Source organism: Castor canadensis, chromosome 10 (assembly GCF_047511655.1).
Source record: "Castor canadensis chromosome 10, mCasCan1.hap1v2, whole genome shotgun sequence".
NCBI classification, from domain to species: Eukaryota; Metazoa; Chordata; class Mammalia; order Rodentia; family Castoridae; genus Castor; species Castor canadensis.
The window spans coordinates 80,061,514-80,078,948 of record NC_133395.1 but is presented as its reverse complement, the minus strand read 5'-3'; the positions used below and the strand labels follow the sequence as shown (position 1 = coordinate 80,078,948).

At 35.5% G+C, this 17,435-nt stretch overlaps 1 protein-coding gene across 2 annotated transcripts in view; it reads right to left on the bottom strand.

Moving 5' to 3' along the window:
• Window positions 1-17,435, bottom strand: part of Rnf17 (ring finger protein 17) — a 124,023-nt gene that overhangs the window by 38,845 nt on the left and 67,743 nt on the right. For both annotated transcript variants that reach the window (XM_074042830.1, XM_074042831.1), the window contains exons 17-22: window positions 16,613-16,728; window positions 15,522-15,642; window positions 13,516-13,636; window positions 7,424-7,651; window positions 6,644-6,794; window positions 6,387-6,505 (exon numbers count right to left, since the gene is read on the bottom strand). In XM_074042830.1, coding sequence (XP_073898931.1) covers window positions 6,387-6,505; window positions 6,644-6,794; window positions 7,424-7,651; window positions 13,516-13,636; window positions 15,522-15,642; window positions 16,613-16,728 — 856 coding nt within the window. The remainder of the gene's footprint in view (window positions 1-6,386; window positions 6,506-6,643; window positions 6,795-7,423; window positions 7,652-13,515; window positions 13,637-15,521; window positions 15,643-16,612; window positions 16,729-17,435) is intronic.

Genomic DNA, 17,435 nt, shown 5'->3' with positions numbered 1-17,435 from the left:
AATAACCAAGGTGTAAACCACCAACAAAATCATGTGTTTATAGTTTTAGTGAGATCTCAGAATATACCTGAAATATTTTTTCCAAGTTAAGTCGAAAACATTTACAAAAGGCAAACAGGAGACCCTACGGTTTTTTTTTTTCCGGTCTGGTGTTTGAGCTCAGGGCCTACACCTTGTGCCACTCCACCACCCCTTTCTTTGTGATGGGTTTTTTCAAGGCAAGGTCTCTCGAATTATTTGCCTGGGCTGGCTTTGAACCAAGAGCTTCCTGATCTCTGTCTCCTGAGTAGCTAGGATTACAGGCATGAGCCAAGGCGCTCTGCTCATTTTAGTAATATTTGAGAAGACTGTGGACAACTTGGAATATAAAGTCTTGGTGGAACATGATATCACCCTTTCAGTATCTGAGGATCACAGGAGTCAAGGGCTTGCTCTCCAGACAAAATTAGGATGTGTGCAAGATATAGGAGAGCCATCTAAATACAACATAAGGAAATACCAGCAATTAAAGCTACCTAATAAAGAACAGCCCCCTTGAGAAATATGCTCCATTGCCTTAGACACTTTTAAGCTGGTATTATATGCTCAATTTTTAGGGATGTATAAAAGAAATTATAGCTATGCTATCTCCAAGCTATCTGTATTCCAATTCCATGACTGTGTAATTCTTATTAAAAGATACTGGCTTTATTACCATGGGTTTATCAAGAAGGAATGTTCCCTAGAAGGAGCAATGTGCTCTATGTGCATTTTTGAAAGAGAAATCTGAAGAAATGACCACACTCCCTTGGCTTTATTCCATGCTAGGAAAGCCAGAAAATGATTAACATTGAGATCTATGAAGAGACACATTTGGGTTTCACACAAACAGCACTTCCCTCCTAAATAAATTAAAACAGAGTTTTTGTATATAACTCTGCCCAGGTTGTCCTTGATCTCTCAAGTCTTCCTCCTGAGTGGCTAAGATTATAGTGTGCCCTACCACACCTGGCTAGTGGTTTTCTTTTTTTTTTTTTTTGAGATAGGGTCTTACTTTTACCTGGGCTGGCCTTAAACCACAATCCTCCTATTCCCACCCTCCTACATATCTTTAAACTATGTCTTATTATGAATTCTTTTTTCTTCCCCTTTTCTTTCCTTCCTTCCTCCCTTCCTCCTTTCCTTTCTTTTCTCCTTTATTTCTTCCTTTTTGGTGCTACTGGAGTTTGAACTCAGGGCCTCATGCTTCCTAGGCAGGCACTCTACCACTTGAGCCACTCCATCAGTCCTTTAGAGTCTTCTTAATGGTTGAATATTATTTGAATATTTTCTTAAAAATCTGGTGAATTAACCTTTGAAAATTATGGAAAATTTGAAACAAAATAGGAGAGAATTCTATAATAAATCGGTTGAATTATTAGTTAGCTTCAACATTGGTCAATATACGACCAATTTTATTTCATTTATATTCTCATCTATCTATCCCATTACTTATTGCTATTCTGGATTTTTTGAGATGGTTTTAGTATGTAGCCTAAGCCAGTCTTGAACTCATGATCCTCCTGCCTCTACCTCCCAAGTTCAGGGATTACAGAAGTATACCACCATCCCTGGCCCTATTAGTGATCTCTGAAGTGAGTCCCAGATGACATTTCATTTATAAAGATTTTACTTTGCATTTCCAAAAGATAAGTCTTTTTAAATGAACATGACAATATTATCATCACAATTTAAAATTTAATTTCTTAATGCCAATTCTTCAGTTTGCACTGGGAAGCAAAGAAGAAGGGCAAACATGGCAAATGGATGCTATGTATCTCTAGTGGCCCTCCCTCCCACCTCTTTCTCCTGCCACCTTTCTGTGGAAGAAAATGAGAGATCTATTCTCTAGTTTCCAAGACTTAGATTAGTTGACTGCATTACCATCGTGTGAAGCATGTTCCTATGTCACCTGCATTTCTTTTAACTTTACAGTTAGGGCTAGAGTCTTGATCAGACTCATGAATGCATTTTTTCTTTCTTCAGTAATGTATTCAAAGGTGGAGCTGTGTACCAGGAGGTATGCAATGCCTGGCTTTGCAAGCCACTGACAATCATTGTCTAGACTCTTCAGTTAACTAGGAGTTGCAAAATGGCGTATTATTATATTCTTCCTTTGTGTGTTACTTGCTATATTTATAAAGAACTTTTCCTTATTTCATTATCCTGATATATAGTTCATACAGGAAAAGTAAGACAAATGCTTATTTCTATTATTTTCCAGTCTTCAAAACAATGAGGTGGTTCTGTAGAACTTTCTAAAGGTGACCCATGAATTTTTGTTTTTTTACTTCTCTTTTGCTGGGTAATGTACATGCTAGGCAAGCACTCTATCACTTAGCTATATCCCAGCACAACCCATGAGTTTTTAATCACTATGAACTAATATATTACAGTTATCATCCTACTTGTATTCAAATTGTCCCATCTTTGGTCAGTGGAAGATATTCAGGTTCGCTACTAAGTCCTTTTGTCACAATCTCAACAATTTTTTTTTTTATAGCTTTCTGCTCTTTGCTATTTTTATTGTCTTGTTTATCTTTGAAAAAGATACCTAGGCTCATGTTATATATTTCCTTTCCAAGACCTGGGATCAGAGATTTTCCCAAGGAGCACTAATTTCTTTTCGTGGGAAATGGTATTTGGCAACTTCAATTTGTAAATCATTGTAGTTCATTGCTGGGTCATTCATGTAACTAGGCTACTTAACTTTTTTGTTTGTTTGTTTTTGGCAGTACTAGGTTTGAACTTAGGACCTTGGGCTTGCTAGGCAAGTGCTCTACCACTTCAGCCATGCTCCCAGCCCTCATGTTACTAGGCTAAAACCAATCTTTTAACAATTAAAATACTTCATTAGTTTGTACTGATACTTCTAATTCAAAATTAGGGCTATCAGGCCTATTAATTTAATCATACCAAGTTTTTATGGTACTGAGGTTTGAACTCAGGATCTTGTGCTTTCCAGGCAGATGATCTATTACTTGAGTCACGCCCTCAGCCCTAATCATACCAATTCTTAATGAGTAAGTAATACCCAATTACTATTTTGACTTCTTCCACAATACACATATAATAGCAATAACTATACCAACACTAGAACACCGATAGCTGGTAATTTTTTTGGGGGGGAGGGCAGGTTTTTCTTGTCCTTATGATATAGTTCAGCAAGGGCATATAATTTACCATGCTTAAACATCACTTAATTTTCCTCCAACAGGCCATGCCACCATTACACAGCTAATTTCATTTTCCTTAATATTTTAACTAATTTGTTTATATAAAATGGTAACATTAAATCAGTTAGTAACCTCTTCTCTTTTCCCCAATGTTTTATTACTTCTACTTAACAACAGTAAGAGATGGGTAAGTTTATTCAATGTTTAATAAATACTCCTCCCCTCTCCCAAACATTTTTGAAATTGTACATTGTCTACTTTGTATATTATGCTGCTTCCTTAAGGATCACTTAATTTTATAGGCAAAATAAATGTAACATTAACCATTAGTCCTTAGGTCAAAACATCTTTTTGATTATCTGAAGCTTTTTTTCCTCTTTTTTTTTTTGATACAGTTTTATTTACTGATTAAATAAAACACAAGGTTGGCCTTGAACTCACTTAGATCCCAGCCTGACTTCAAACTTGCAATCCTCCTGCCTCAGACTTCTGAGGACTGAGATTACAGATGTTCACCACCCTGTCTGGCTAAAGCTTGGTCTTTTACAGATTCCTCGAGAAGATTCTCAGAAACAATTCCCTGAGTTCTTGAATGGCTGTATTAGTGTAGTCTTTATATAAAATCCTTAGCTTGCTGTTTTCTTTAAATATTCCATTATCTTCTCATGTAAAGCACTGGTAATAACATGGCTTTCTTTCTCTTATAATTTTATGACATGGTATCTCAGAGTTGACCATTCTGAACTGATATTTCTAAGTATGCAATACACCTTTTCAATATATAGTTTTGAATAGTCAACACTTTCTTGAATTGTGGTTTTTAGTATTTGTCCTGTCTATTGCTTTTAGTTTTCTTCTTTGGGATGCCTCATAAACGTGTTTTGTCTTTTGCGGGGGCTATTTTAAATATTTTGTATTCTTTGAGTCCTTTGGCCTCATTTTGAAATTTTTCAATTTCAAAAACTGTCATCCTATTTCTCCTAAAGCTTTATCAATCATATTTTATTATTTTCTACTTTAGTAGAAAAATGCATTTTGATATGATTTTACCTCTAATTCTTTCTTCAGTTCCCTTTTAAAATCTTCCTTGCTCTCTAATCATCTCATTTCTGAGTTTTCTATTTGTTTTATATTCTTCTTCTAAGTCATCTACCACTTTTCCAATTCTTCGTAGTTCGTTTTGAAATGTCAGGTTATAGTTTGTCTGTGGACATGTCTTCTTGGTGGATTTTCATTGCTTCTAGGAATATTTTGCTATTTCTTGTTTTTTATATAATAATTTGTATGGGATTTGACCAAAAATTCTTTCTCTTGCTCATGGGTTAGGTGAAATAAAGTTTCCTTCACTTTTAGGAAGAATGGGTGGATTGCAATTCCTTTTCCAGCTTCAGACTGTATAATTCTCTTGTGTTTTCCCAAAGTGACAGAAGATATTGCCTCTTAAGAGAAGGTTTCAGGGCTAGATGCATGGCTCAAGTGGTAGAGTGCCTGCCTAGCAAGTACAAAGCCCTGAGTTCAAACCCCAGTACTGAAAAAAACAAAACCAAAAAAAGTTTCAGTATCATGAAACTATGACCATTAAATACCTCACATTAAGCTGTGAGTTGCATCTTACATTATTCCCTTCTCAGATTAGCCTGGATGTTGCAGTAAGATACTGTTGTTGATGTTATCATTCGCTGGTAAATGGATGGAATTGGAGAACATCATTCTGAGTGAGGTTAGCCTGGCCCAAAAGACCAAAAATCGTATGTTCTCCCTCATATGTGGACATTAGATCAAGGGCAAACACAACAAGGGGATTGGACTATGAGCACATGATAAAAGCGAGAGCACACAAGTAAGGGGTGAGGATAGATAAGACACCTAAAAAACTAGCTAGCATTTGTTGCCCTTAACGCAGAGAAACTAAAGCAGATACCTTAAAGCAACTGAGGACAATAGGAAAAGGGGACCAGGTACTAGAGAAAAGGTTAGAACAAAAAGAATTAACCTAGAAGGTAACACCCACGCACAGGAAATCAATGTGAGTCAATGCCCTGTATAGCTATCTTTATCTCAACCAGCAAAAACCCTTGTTCCTTCCTATTATTGCTTATACTGTCTCTACAACAAAATTAGAAATAAGGGCAAAATAGTTTCTGCTGGGTATTGGGGGGGGGGGGGAAGAGGGAGGGGGCGGAGTGGGTGGTAAGGGAGGGGGTGGGGGCAGGGGGGAGAAATGAACCAAGCCTTGTATGCACATATGAATAATAAAAGAAAAATGAAAAAAAAAAAAAGATACTGTTGTTGATTCCAACTCTCAGTGATGTCACAATCCAAGTCAGTGTTCCTTCCATCTTTTCCCACACAAATTCTGATTACCATGAGGGTCCAAGGTTCACAAGGTGCCCACATACTGATATTTGGTAGTTCACAGGGGTCAGTTGTCACCAATTTTTGTTTTTTATGTTGACTGTATAATATTTAGTTTTATTATTATAAACTGTACTGCTTTTAATAGTGGGATTGCAGTAGACTAAAAAATGATGCCATGTTAATTTACCAGAATCCCTATAACTCATTTTTTTGGTCATTTGCATATTTTTAGTTTTGCATACAATTTTAAACTCATGAAATACATTTTACTTCTGTCTTTGTTGCTTCTCCACAGTTTGAATTGTACCAAGGTACTTTTTAAACTAGCCTATCTTCATTTTTTTTTTTTTGGAGGTACTGGCGTTTGAACTCAAGGCCTCACACTTGCTAGGCAGGTACTCTACCACTTGAACCACTCTGCCAGTCCCCATCTTGATTTCTTAATGCCATTAAATTTCTGGGCTCCAAATATTTATCTTTCCCTCTTCTTTTCGAGGAGGATTGAACTCAGGGTCTTGGGCTTACCAGGGGAGCACTCTAGGACTGGAAGCCACATTCCCAGTCCTTTTGCCTTTATTTTCCAAATAGGTTCCCATGCTTTTGCTTGGCCAGCCTCGACTGCAATACTACTACCTTTGCCTCCCAAGTAGCTGGGATTACAGGTGTGCACCACCACTAGGTTTCTTTCCCTCTTCTTAAATCCTTGAATTAACTAGATTTTATGAAAATTTTAGGACATGTTATCAAAATTAAAATTGGCAAGAAATCCAAAAAGAAACATTTAAAATTGTAATATTCAATCAGGAGGAAGTTAATTTACTTAGCTAAAACTACCTTATATCAACAAGAGAGCATTCCAAAGATAATCTTCCCATTGTCTTTAGATTTTCTCGAAGTTCTCTTAAACAGTTAATATTCACTACTAGTTCAACACCCACATCATACAGCAAGACCTGTGAAAAAAATAATTTTAATTCTGTGTAAAGGTAAGATTTCAAGTTTTTGAAAATTAAAAATGTAATAAAATTGAATGAACATAGAAAAAAAATTCAACATGTATTCACTTTCACAATACTTAAAACTGCATTTACCTCTACCAATGTGTCTGTAACCATTTTGACGATCTGGCCTCTCCGCCACTGATTTTTATCTGGGACCTTAACAGCACAGTGCATGTCATTTTCCCATTTAATAGGTTCCCACTGTGAGTTTTCATAAGCAGCTATCATCTTTTCTTCTAAGCTAAATAACAATAAAAAAAGTTTAACTTTCTAAATTTTCCTTATATAATTCTCTGACCACATAGTTTTCTACTGTCCACCCCCCCACCATGCCATCAGTCTACTCTGGCCAAACTGGACATCGTGTTCTTTGAATAGGCCACAGGCCTTTGAACTAGCTCTTCCCTCTCCTGAGATGGACTTCCCTCAGATTCCCTCAGGGCTTACTCTCTCTGGCCTCCATGGCCCATTTCAAATGTCATTGTCTCTGTGAGGTCCTCCTTGACCACTGTAAGACTCCTTCCTCCCCCAAATGCCCTTATCGCAATCTACCATACGGAGTTTTATTTGCTCATCTCTATCTGCTAGAATTTAAGCTCCATGACAAGAAAGAATTGTCCATGTTTTTACCACTGCTATCCCTAACACCTAAATATAGACTCTCATTGCTCAATAACTATTTGTGGAATAAATTCTAATATTGTGAAAATAACCAACAAAGATAACTATTTTATGCTTTTAAGCAGTTTAGAGACTTAGTTGAAACAATTTTGCTACTTCCAAAATTCTACATTTATGACTTCTAGATCTGTGAAACAAAGTGTAAGAAGAATAAAATCATAATCAATATGTTTTCATTATATATTATACCTATTAAGTAAGTTTTCTGTTAATAACCATTGAACATAAATCTTTTCAGGAGATACTACATTACAGATATGCACAGGCAGCTCCTTATTATAAAATGACTGGAAATTCTCATTAGGTAGAGATTTTACAGACACAGGACTCAGGTTGTTTGCTTCATCAGAAATAATTTCTTCTGGAGAAGGGTCCCATACTTCAACATGTTTTTTAGAATTATCTTTGAGGGTGTATCTGAAAAATAACAAATGTTAGCAGAAAAGAATAACTAGCAAAGTATTTATGTTTGTATTTGCTTAGGTTTAGAATTGAACAAGTTTCAGCTATAATTTGCTACTTCCCAGTTTTAATATTAATAGTAATCACTTAATTTAGTCATCTTTTAAAAAGAGTGCTTAACCTACAAAAAAAGCAAGCACAAAATAAAAAATACCAAACACCAAGCTTTCTATCTTAAAAAATAGTTTAAAATGCTGACTTCGTTTATAACTTCATCTCTTATGATGATATTCTGCCCTTACAAAGGAGAAGTCAGTTTGACTACCTGAATATATTATCTTTGGCTGAAAAGAATCAATCTGTTTGCCAATGAGAATACAACTACTATCAAAATCACTGAAGTGTTTTAGATGTTGAAAAAATGGATTATACTCTAGTTGCAGATAACCAGATTATTTTATTTGAATAACCAAAAAGTTTAATTACTTTTACAATAAACAAACTTAGCTCATGAAGGTGACTAACAATTTTTTGTTGCTAAATCCAATGGACAATTTTTAGTTCTTTTTTGAACTCTCAGCAATAGCTACTCTTCCCTTCTTGAAATACTCCCTGATTTATCATCTTTTGAACCTGTCTGTCCATGTAATAGTCCAAGGGTTGCATCTTCACTAAGAGAGTGGAATGAATGATAGGAGATAATTTCATTCATTCTCGTTTATTCATTTATATGCTGCTAATGCCATTTAAATCATTTCACCAGGTCTCTTTTCTGAGCACCAGATTTATGTATTTCCTCCGTTCTACTAATATTTACTGGGTATGTATTATGAGCTAGCACAGTACTAGCTAATGGCCATGAAGACAATAGGCAGTTTATAGTAAAGTAGTCCTCACTCATTCCAGAGGGATGTTTTGAGACTCCCAGTGGATACTGGAACCACATATGTATGGCACCAAACCTAATATATACTGGTTTTCCATACACAGATACCTATGATATCGTTCAATTTATAAATTAGGAATAGAGATTAACAGGAAAAAGTAGCTGGCTAGGCATTCCAGGAACTGACCAAAACAAACAAACAAAAAATCATGTAGCTTTGACATACTAAGCCAATAGGAAATGGCATGGGATCTGAGACAGTCAGGGGTCAGACTAATTGAGCAACATTATTTTTAATTATAAAGGATGGTAGGCAGTGTGTATGACACAGTGAAGTCTAGTAAAGACTCTAGTAGGTAGTGGCATTTCTTTTTTTCTTCTCAGTCCTCAGGTGGTCAGGGTAGTCACTGACCAAAGCTCACACTGTAATCTGAGCACAGGCAGTAGATACAATGAGCATGGTGAGCTAGACAAGAAGCCAAGAAAATTGGACAGGGGCTTCCAGAGCACTACAGGTGGATTTACTTAAATGAAGTTCAAGCTTAAGGACTCCTCTCTTGCATTGGTCCCTTGGGAGGGACCTAACAGTGTGTCTTTTGAAAAATTTCCCAAAGACTACATTTTTTCCAATATTTAAAACTGTGCTAAACAAATGTAACATAAAATATACTAACTTAACCATTTTCAGTGTACATTTCAGGGCATTAAGTATAGTCATATTATAAAATCGTCACCATCATCCATCTCCAGAATTCTGCACTTATCTTACAAACCTGAAGTTCTATTAGTAACAGATTCCTATTTTCTTCCTATCCCCACAGCTGCTAGCAACCACCATTCTGTCTGATTGTGAGTGAGCATCTCATGTATATGGAATCATACACTATTGGGCATGGCTCTCTGATGGTTTATCTTAATATGGTACTGTGTTGGGATTTCCCTTAAGGATGAACAAAATTCCTTTGTGCAAATTATATTTTCCTTATCGCTTTTACCACTGACAGATGTTTAGGTTGCTTTCATGTTTTACTTACTGAGAACAGTGCTATTATGAAAATGGAAGTACATGTCTCCTTGAGACTCTAATTTCAATTCTTTCGGGTATATGCCCAGGAATTAGTAGACAATATAGTCATTTTATTTTAAACTTTTTGAGAAGCTTGCCAATGCTTATTATTTTTAAATATTACATATCCAATGGGTGTGAGATGGTATTTACTGGTGGCTGACATGCATTTTCCTAGTGATTAGTGATGCTGAACTTTTTTTCATATGTTTATTGGCCATTTGCACATCTTCCTTGGAGACATAGCTATTCGAGTCCTTTGTCCATTCTTTTTTTTGTAGTGCAGGCTAGCCTCAAACTAATGATCCCTCTGCCCCATCCCTGAGTGCTGGAAGTATAGAAGTGACCACCATGCCCAACTCTGCCATTTTTTAATTGTTTTTTGTGGATGAGTTTTATAAGTACTCTGTATGTTCTAGAAAAGAATCCTTTCACAGATACAGATTTGAAAAATATTCTCTCCTATTCTGTGGGTTGCCTTTTTACTCTATCACCAGCGCATTTAGATGCAAAAAGTTTTAAATTTTCATAAATTTCAACTTGTATTCTATTGCTTATGCTCTTATTGTCTATGAACAAAACCACTGTCAAATTCAATGTCGTGAAGATTCTACCTTATGTTTTGTTCTAAGAGTTGTAGTTTTACATCTTACATCTAGGTCACTGATCATTCTGAGTTAATTTTTATGTGGTGTTAGTAGGGTCCAATTTATTTCTTCTAAACATGAATATGCATGTTCCCCCCAGTGCCTTTTGGTTAAAATGACTGTCCACTGTATAATTCTGGAACTTCTGTTGAGGATCAACTAATTATATATGAGCGGGTTTGATTCTGGTTCCAGATTCTACTCTGTTGGTCTGTATCTTTCTGCTGGTACCACACTACTTTTTTTTCCCTCCAGTATTGGGGCTTAAATGTAGGGCCAAACACTTGCTAGGCAAGTATGTTACCATCTGAGTCATGTCCCATGCCCTTTTGCTTTAGTTTTTTTCTTGCTTTTCTTTTTTGCCTTGGATCATAATCTTCCTACCTCTACCTCCTGAGTAGCTTGGATTACAGTCCTGAACTTTATTGAGACAGAGTCTCCTTAACTTTATGCCCTAGGGTACCCTCAAACTATAATACTCCTATCTCTCTCTCAAGTAGCTATAATTACAGGTATGTAGCACCTAGCATACTGTTTTGATTCCTAAAGCTTTGTAGTAGTTTTGAAATCAGCAATGGCTGGATCCATTGCTTTGGGCCTGAGGTGAGGCAGAATATCATGTTGTCAGGAGTGTCTACTCTCTTCATGGTGGCCGGGAAGCAGAAGGAAACAGAAAAGGGTCCAGGAAAAGATACAGCCCTCAAAGACACTCTTCTAGTGACCTACATCCTCCAACTTGACCACATCTCTAGAAAGTACCATCATCTCCTAATAAGGCTATCAAATTATGAATCCATCAATGAATTAATTCACTAATCAGGTCAGGGCCTCATGATCCAATTACTTCTCACCACCTAGGGAATCAAAGCTTCAACACATGAGCCTTTTGTGGGGATACTCATGTCTAAATTATAACATGTATTGACTTTGTACCCTGCTATTTTGCTTCATTCACTTATTAGTTCTAAGAGTTTGTGGACTCTTTTATGGTTTTCCACATAGAAGACCTTATTATCTGTGAACAGAGATAATTTTACTTTTTCCTTTCCATGTTAGATTCCTTTTCTTTTTCCTGCCAACAGTTCTGGCTCTAACTTCCAGTACTCTGTTGAACAGAACTGGTGAAAGTGGGAATTCTTGCCTTATTTCAGATCTTAGGGGAAAAGATTTTCACCACTAAGTATGATTGTTTGAAATCTTTCTTCTTCTTAACATAGGCATTTATCACTACTCTCTTAGAACTGGTTTTGCTTTATCCTGTTAATTTTTTATATGCTGTGCTTCCATCTTTGTTTGTCTCAGAATTTTTAAATTTCCCATTTGATACCTTCTTTGACCCACTGACTGTCTAGGAATGTGAAAGCATCAACGCTGGTGGAGTGACTCAAGTCATAGAGTGCCTGCGTAGCAAATGTAAGGCCCTGAATTCAAACCCCAGTACTACCAAAAAAAAAAGCATTTGGGCGGAGTGTGGTGGTGCATGTCTGTAATCCTAGTTACTCAGGAGGTAGAGGTAAGAGGATTAGAATCTAAGGCCAGCTGGGCAAAAGCATGAGATTCTCTCTGAAAAAGCAAACTAAAAGCAAAAAGGACTGGGACATGGCTTAAGTAGTAAAGCACTTGCCTAGTAAGTAAAAGGCCCCAAGTTCAAGCTCAAGTATCACCAAAAATAAATAAATAAATAAATAGAAAACATTGAGGAATAGTTCTCTACTACTTTTCAAGAGGGAGCTTTCATCAATATTTAATAACTCTGGAATTAAAAAACAGAAGCTCAGTGAGGTACCAGTTGGTGAGTCACACCTATAATCCTAGCTATTTGGGAGGCTAAGATCAGGAGGATCACAATTCAAGGCTGGCATGGGAAAATAATTCATAAGACCCTATCCCCAAAATAACCAGAGCAAAATGGACTAGAGGTGTAGCTCAATCAGTAGAGCATATACTACACAAGTACAAAGCTCTGAGTTCAAACTCCAGTCCCACCAGAAAACCTCCAAACCCAGAAGGTCCTGATAATGGAGCTTTCATAAAAATCTGTTCAGTAAATGGCCACTATAAGTTTCAAAGCATATTACTAAAAGCATATAGTAATAACCATTCTGATTTTTTAAATTATATTTTGTGAATAGAAACAGTATAAAGTATCACCTGGCTATTTCTTATAAAGTTAAAACTCCCCTTACCTTACAACCAGAAATCCCACTTACTTACTCAAGAGAAAATAGTATGTTGATACAAAAACCTGTGTACAAATGTTCACAGCAGTTTTCTTCATGAAACTCTCCCCCCAACACACAAACTGTAAATAACCCAAATGTTCATTAATTGATGAAGGAACCAATTAAGATACTAATTAGCAATAAAAAGAAACAATCTACCGTGACATGGAAAATCTCAAAATCACTATGTTAAATGAAAGAAACCAGATACAAAAGGTATCATGCTGTATTATTTCATTTATATGAATTGTGGGAAAGTTGGAAAATAATCAGAGCAGTGGTTGCTAGGGTTGACTAGAGGAAGGGGATTGACTACAGAGGGCAAAGGGAACTATGTGGGGTGATGGAAATTCTTGACCATGATGAAAAAAACAGCTCTACATGTTTGTCAAAATTCATTTAACTATACATATTACAGAGTGATTTTTTAAACTTTATATAACTATACTTCAACAAACCTGACTTTAAAAAGAAAAACTCAGTACAATATAGTTTAAATGTTTACTCTCATTTCTTTCCCTCCCTTGTTTGAGACTTGTATTGGAAAAGGGACAGGCTCTCCTTCCTCTTCTGTTTCTTGCTCCTCCAATGTGAAGGCAGGCAGATAGAGCATGAGCATAGACCTTTAACACTAGTAGGAGAGTCACTGTAGGACTCTGATGGGTATCACTATTTCTCTGGCTTACTCTGACAGGCATAACATATGGGTACCATACAAATACTACAAATAGGAATGTGGACTACTCTACCATTATGCTTATTCTCTATCCTGTCATTTCTTTTCCCAATTCCTTTTCTAAAATGGGCACAAAACAGATGTTCCATCTAGAAATAGGATGCTAATCTCTTTTTCTTCAGACTTGATCTTGAGAAGCCTTTCTCTTGGTTTTAAGGTTCCTTAGAGATGAAGGAAAAAACCACTCTATTTTCTGTTAGACTAATGACTCCAATTATTTTTCTTTTTTTTTCTGATGTAGGAACAGGGACAGTTCAATTTCTCTTCTTGTGATTAAAATGTTACATATAAATTAAAAATGGAGGTTTACTTGTGTACTTACCCTACTTCATAAGCTGCTAGGCCTTCTTTGACAAGCTGGTCATTAATACTAGTAGGAGTCATTCCAGGACTGCCATGAGAATTGAAAAGCTCTACCAACAGTACATTGTCTTCCAGAGTTTCTGTAAAACCAATAAGACTAGTTTGGGCAAAGAAATAAATGTGTTGTAAAATATACTAAATGAGGCAGTTTCCTTAAAAAAATTGAAAACATTTTCTATCTTTTGCATACATGAGATTTCTTGCTGAATGTCACAGTTTCTCTCTAGGGGTTAAAACATTATTTTGAAATCAAAATGGTCAGTAGTACCTGTACCACGTATAAATTTTATTTTAGGTTAATGTGTGTTATTTGTTCTATATGAACCAAAAACAGTTTAAGATTTTAGATTCATAAAAGTATAAACATGTATTTTAATAGAAGCATTCTGTTGTGTTTGTAGGGTTTTTTTTAAATAGAATTCAGTAAAGTAACAAAAGGACAAAAATGAATGAAAGTTAACTCAGGCTGGTAATTATCTGTGAAGATTTATAACTTTTATAAGTATAAAATGTAGTTTTTATAAGTGTACAAAGTTTAAAACAACAAAAACTCAATCTAGAACTCTTAACTGGTTTTTTCCTATTCCTTTGTGTCTTAGGACTAACTTTTCCTTTAGAAAACTAAAATTGGTAACTTATTTATCAGATCTACATTGGTAAGTCAATTGAGGGTAGAACTTTTATTTCATGTGCCTATTTATTTATGGTTCAAGGCACTTGCCCAATAAGTACATGAATAAAAGATACCAAATTTGCTTAGGAAACCTACATCTATGAAATATGCACTGAGATCAACATATGCCTATACATTTATACTAAAGCAGCTAGGAGCTGCTAGTCAGAATGATTCCAAATAAAAAGATAACCATGCCAGGCGCCAAAGGCTCACGCCTGTAATCCTAGCTACCTAGGAGGCATAGATCAGGAGGATCACGGTTTGAAGCCAGCTTGGGCAAATAATTTGTGAGACCCTATCTTAAAAAACCTTTCACAAAAATAGGACTAGTGGAGTGGCTCAAGGTGAAGGCCCTGAGTTCAAGTCCCAGTACTGAAAAAAAATAAAAGATAATCATTACCAGTAGTAGCATAAAAATAAGGAGTACATAAAAGAGAGCTTTTTTTATATTTAATTCCTGTTGGAGTGTTATGTTCTAGTCTTCTTTGCTTCATGATTTTTTTTATGGGGCATATTTACATTCTTCACCTGAAGAAATTTGATTCTAACTTATAGTTGCTTTGTATAGCTGTTGGATTCTTTTTGTTATCGTTCATGATGATATACAGGATTTTTGTAAGTCAACAGTAATAAACAATTTTGTTGATGTACTGGAGGTTTTGGGGTCTTAAAGATTTCTTAAGTGCTTTCTGAAAGGCACTGTAGTTTAGGTCAGTAAGGTACAATAAATAAATAAGGACAAATTTATGGTGATAAATAGGTCTGTGTGTTGGTCACTTTTTCTGTTGCTGTGAAAAATGCATGAGAAAAACGAAGGGCAGAATTATTTACTTTGGCTCATGTTTTCAGAGGTTTCATTCCATTGTGATGGAGAGAGCACAACAGAGCATAGGAACTCGCATCATGGTGGCCACGGTGAGAGAAAGAAAATGCCTATGCTCTAAAAAGCTTTTTTAAAAAGAGCTGGCTACTTATTTTGGGCTGATGGAGTAGCTTAAGCAGTAGAGCACCTGCCTAGCAAGCACAAGGCACTGACTGAGTTCAAACCCCGCTATCACTAAAAGAGTTGGTTACTTTTTAATGGACCAGATAAATTATCTAGAAAGGAACTGCTAAGTAATGTTGAGCCTCAATAAACTTTGTTCCTCTTACTTTCCTAATTCTCAACACATATTGTCTCACTGCTACTCCCAGCACATTGAATTTATTCTAAGATATGACAAATGTTATAGAGTGTCAGTCTTATTTAAAACTATGTATGATTATATAATAAAATGAAAATAGCTTACTAATAACTGAACATGTCATAAATTTATCTTGAGTCTTTTCTTCAAATTTTTCTTTAGCTTTTTTGGACCACTGCATTGTTCCTTCACATGGTTCAATATATGCCAGCTTACATTTAATCGCCTGGGTCAAACAAAATTCCACCATCAAGAAAGTAAACTTAATTTCTACTTATTTTCGAATTAAGGTTTTATACATATGTAGAAAATGAATCTTTATGTTACTCAGTGGTAGAGTGTTTGCCAACTATGCTTGAGGTCCTAGGTTCCATATGCAGCACTGCAACCCCCACCTCAAAGCACAAACTTATCTTTGTGTCTGAATTTAGAAACAATCAAATGTGTGAAGATGTCTATTAAGTATTCTATAAATGAAATTTATGACTAGAATCAACTAGTATTTGATTCAATTAATTATTGTACATTTATAAATTAGACTAATAATATTCATTTAAAAAATTAGATACTTGTGCTGCATTGCTAATTGAGAAATGCAGGTTTATAGGATTCATTTGTAGTCTGATTCTATAATTGTTAGAAACACAATACATCCTGTAGTAAATATACAAGAAATGAGCAACATTTTTGAGTGATTCCTTGGCTCAAATGTATATTCAAGTTTCATTTCCTATAATACTACCCATTTCTCAAATGGTAAAACATGGCTTAATAAAAACTTAAATAACACAGGAGAATATAAATTAGAAATACACCTCCTTTGTATCCTTCTCTAGGCATTATACTCTCCAGAGATCAGGAGGTTAAGTTTTTTACATAGTCTCCCAAACTTTTTTTCCTCTTGCAGATACATATTATATATACTTAAATATACATGAGAGCAAAGTAATGTCACTTCTGTGATATGTTTTTTTCATTCAATGTATCATGAAAGTGAAACTCTACCACATTAGATGATATCGAAAAATGATATAGTAAAAGCTGCAGACCGGCAAATATGAAAACACAAATACACATACATGTTTGTAATTAATACTGTAATGAATAGTTAACATTTCTACGGAAAAAGGACTTCTAACAATCCTTTCATATTTCTGTTAATATTCTAACTCCAGTAATCATAGCAAGTAGATTACCTTCTCTGGGGGACTCAAAAACTCATCCTTTATTTTACGCATTTCTTTAAGTGTTATTTTTGCAGTGTTTCCAAAGTCCACATATTTAACTTCAACTTCCCGATGTCCAGGCAATCCTTTAAAAATTATGAAAAAAGAAATCACAAACTTAAAGACTGGTTTCTGTACTTTATTTATTTACTCATCTATTTTTTTGGCAGTATTGAGGTTTGAACTCAGGGCCTCGCACTTGCTAGGCAGGTGTTCTACCACTTGAGCCATATCCCCAAGCCAGGTCTCTGTGTTTTAAAGAAATCTTTGGAAGAGTCAAACACACAAAAGTTTGAATAAATACCTATTAATACACTGACCTTTTTGAAATCACTGAAAATATATGGTTAGTTTTATTCTCTCTTAGCACACCTATGTATGGGTGCTATGAAATTTGTTGCTATCATTTTCAAATTTAAAGACTAAAACAGAATATATCATTTCAATATGGGAACCAGTATAGCATTCTTTACTACTTAGCAGAAGTAGAAGCAGGTGGCACAGCTCTGGTGCTCATGATGGCACTTCATACAACTTAGACCCCATGACACATCTGGGATCATTGAGAAGACATGTTATTGCAGGTATAAGGCCAGAACATGGGGAATCTCTCCCTACTTCCTACTGAATCTCCGGACTAGAAAAATATTCCCATTCTTCCAATGTCATTAGATTCTTCTCTTCAAGACTGAATGGAAATATAGTGTTAAACAAACAAAATGGATGGATATGGGATGGAATTTAACAAACATTGTTTTTTAACCCAAATTATCAATCACATTGATAATTCACA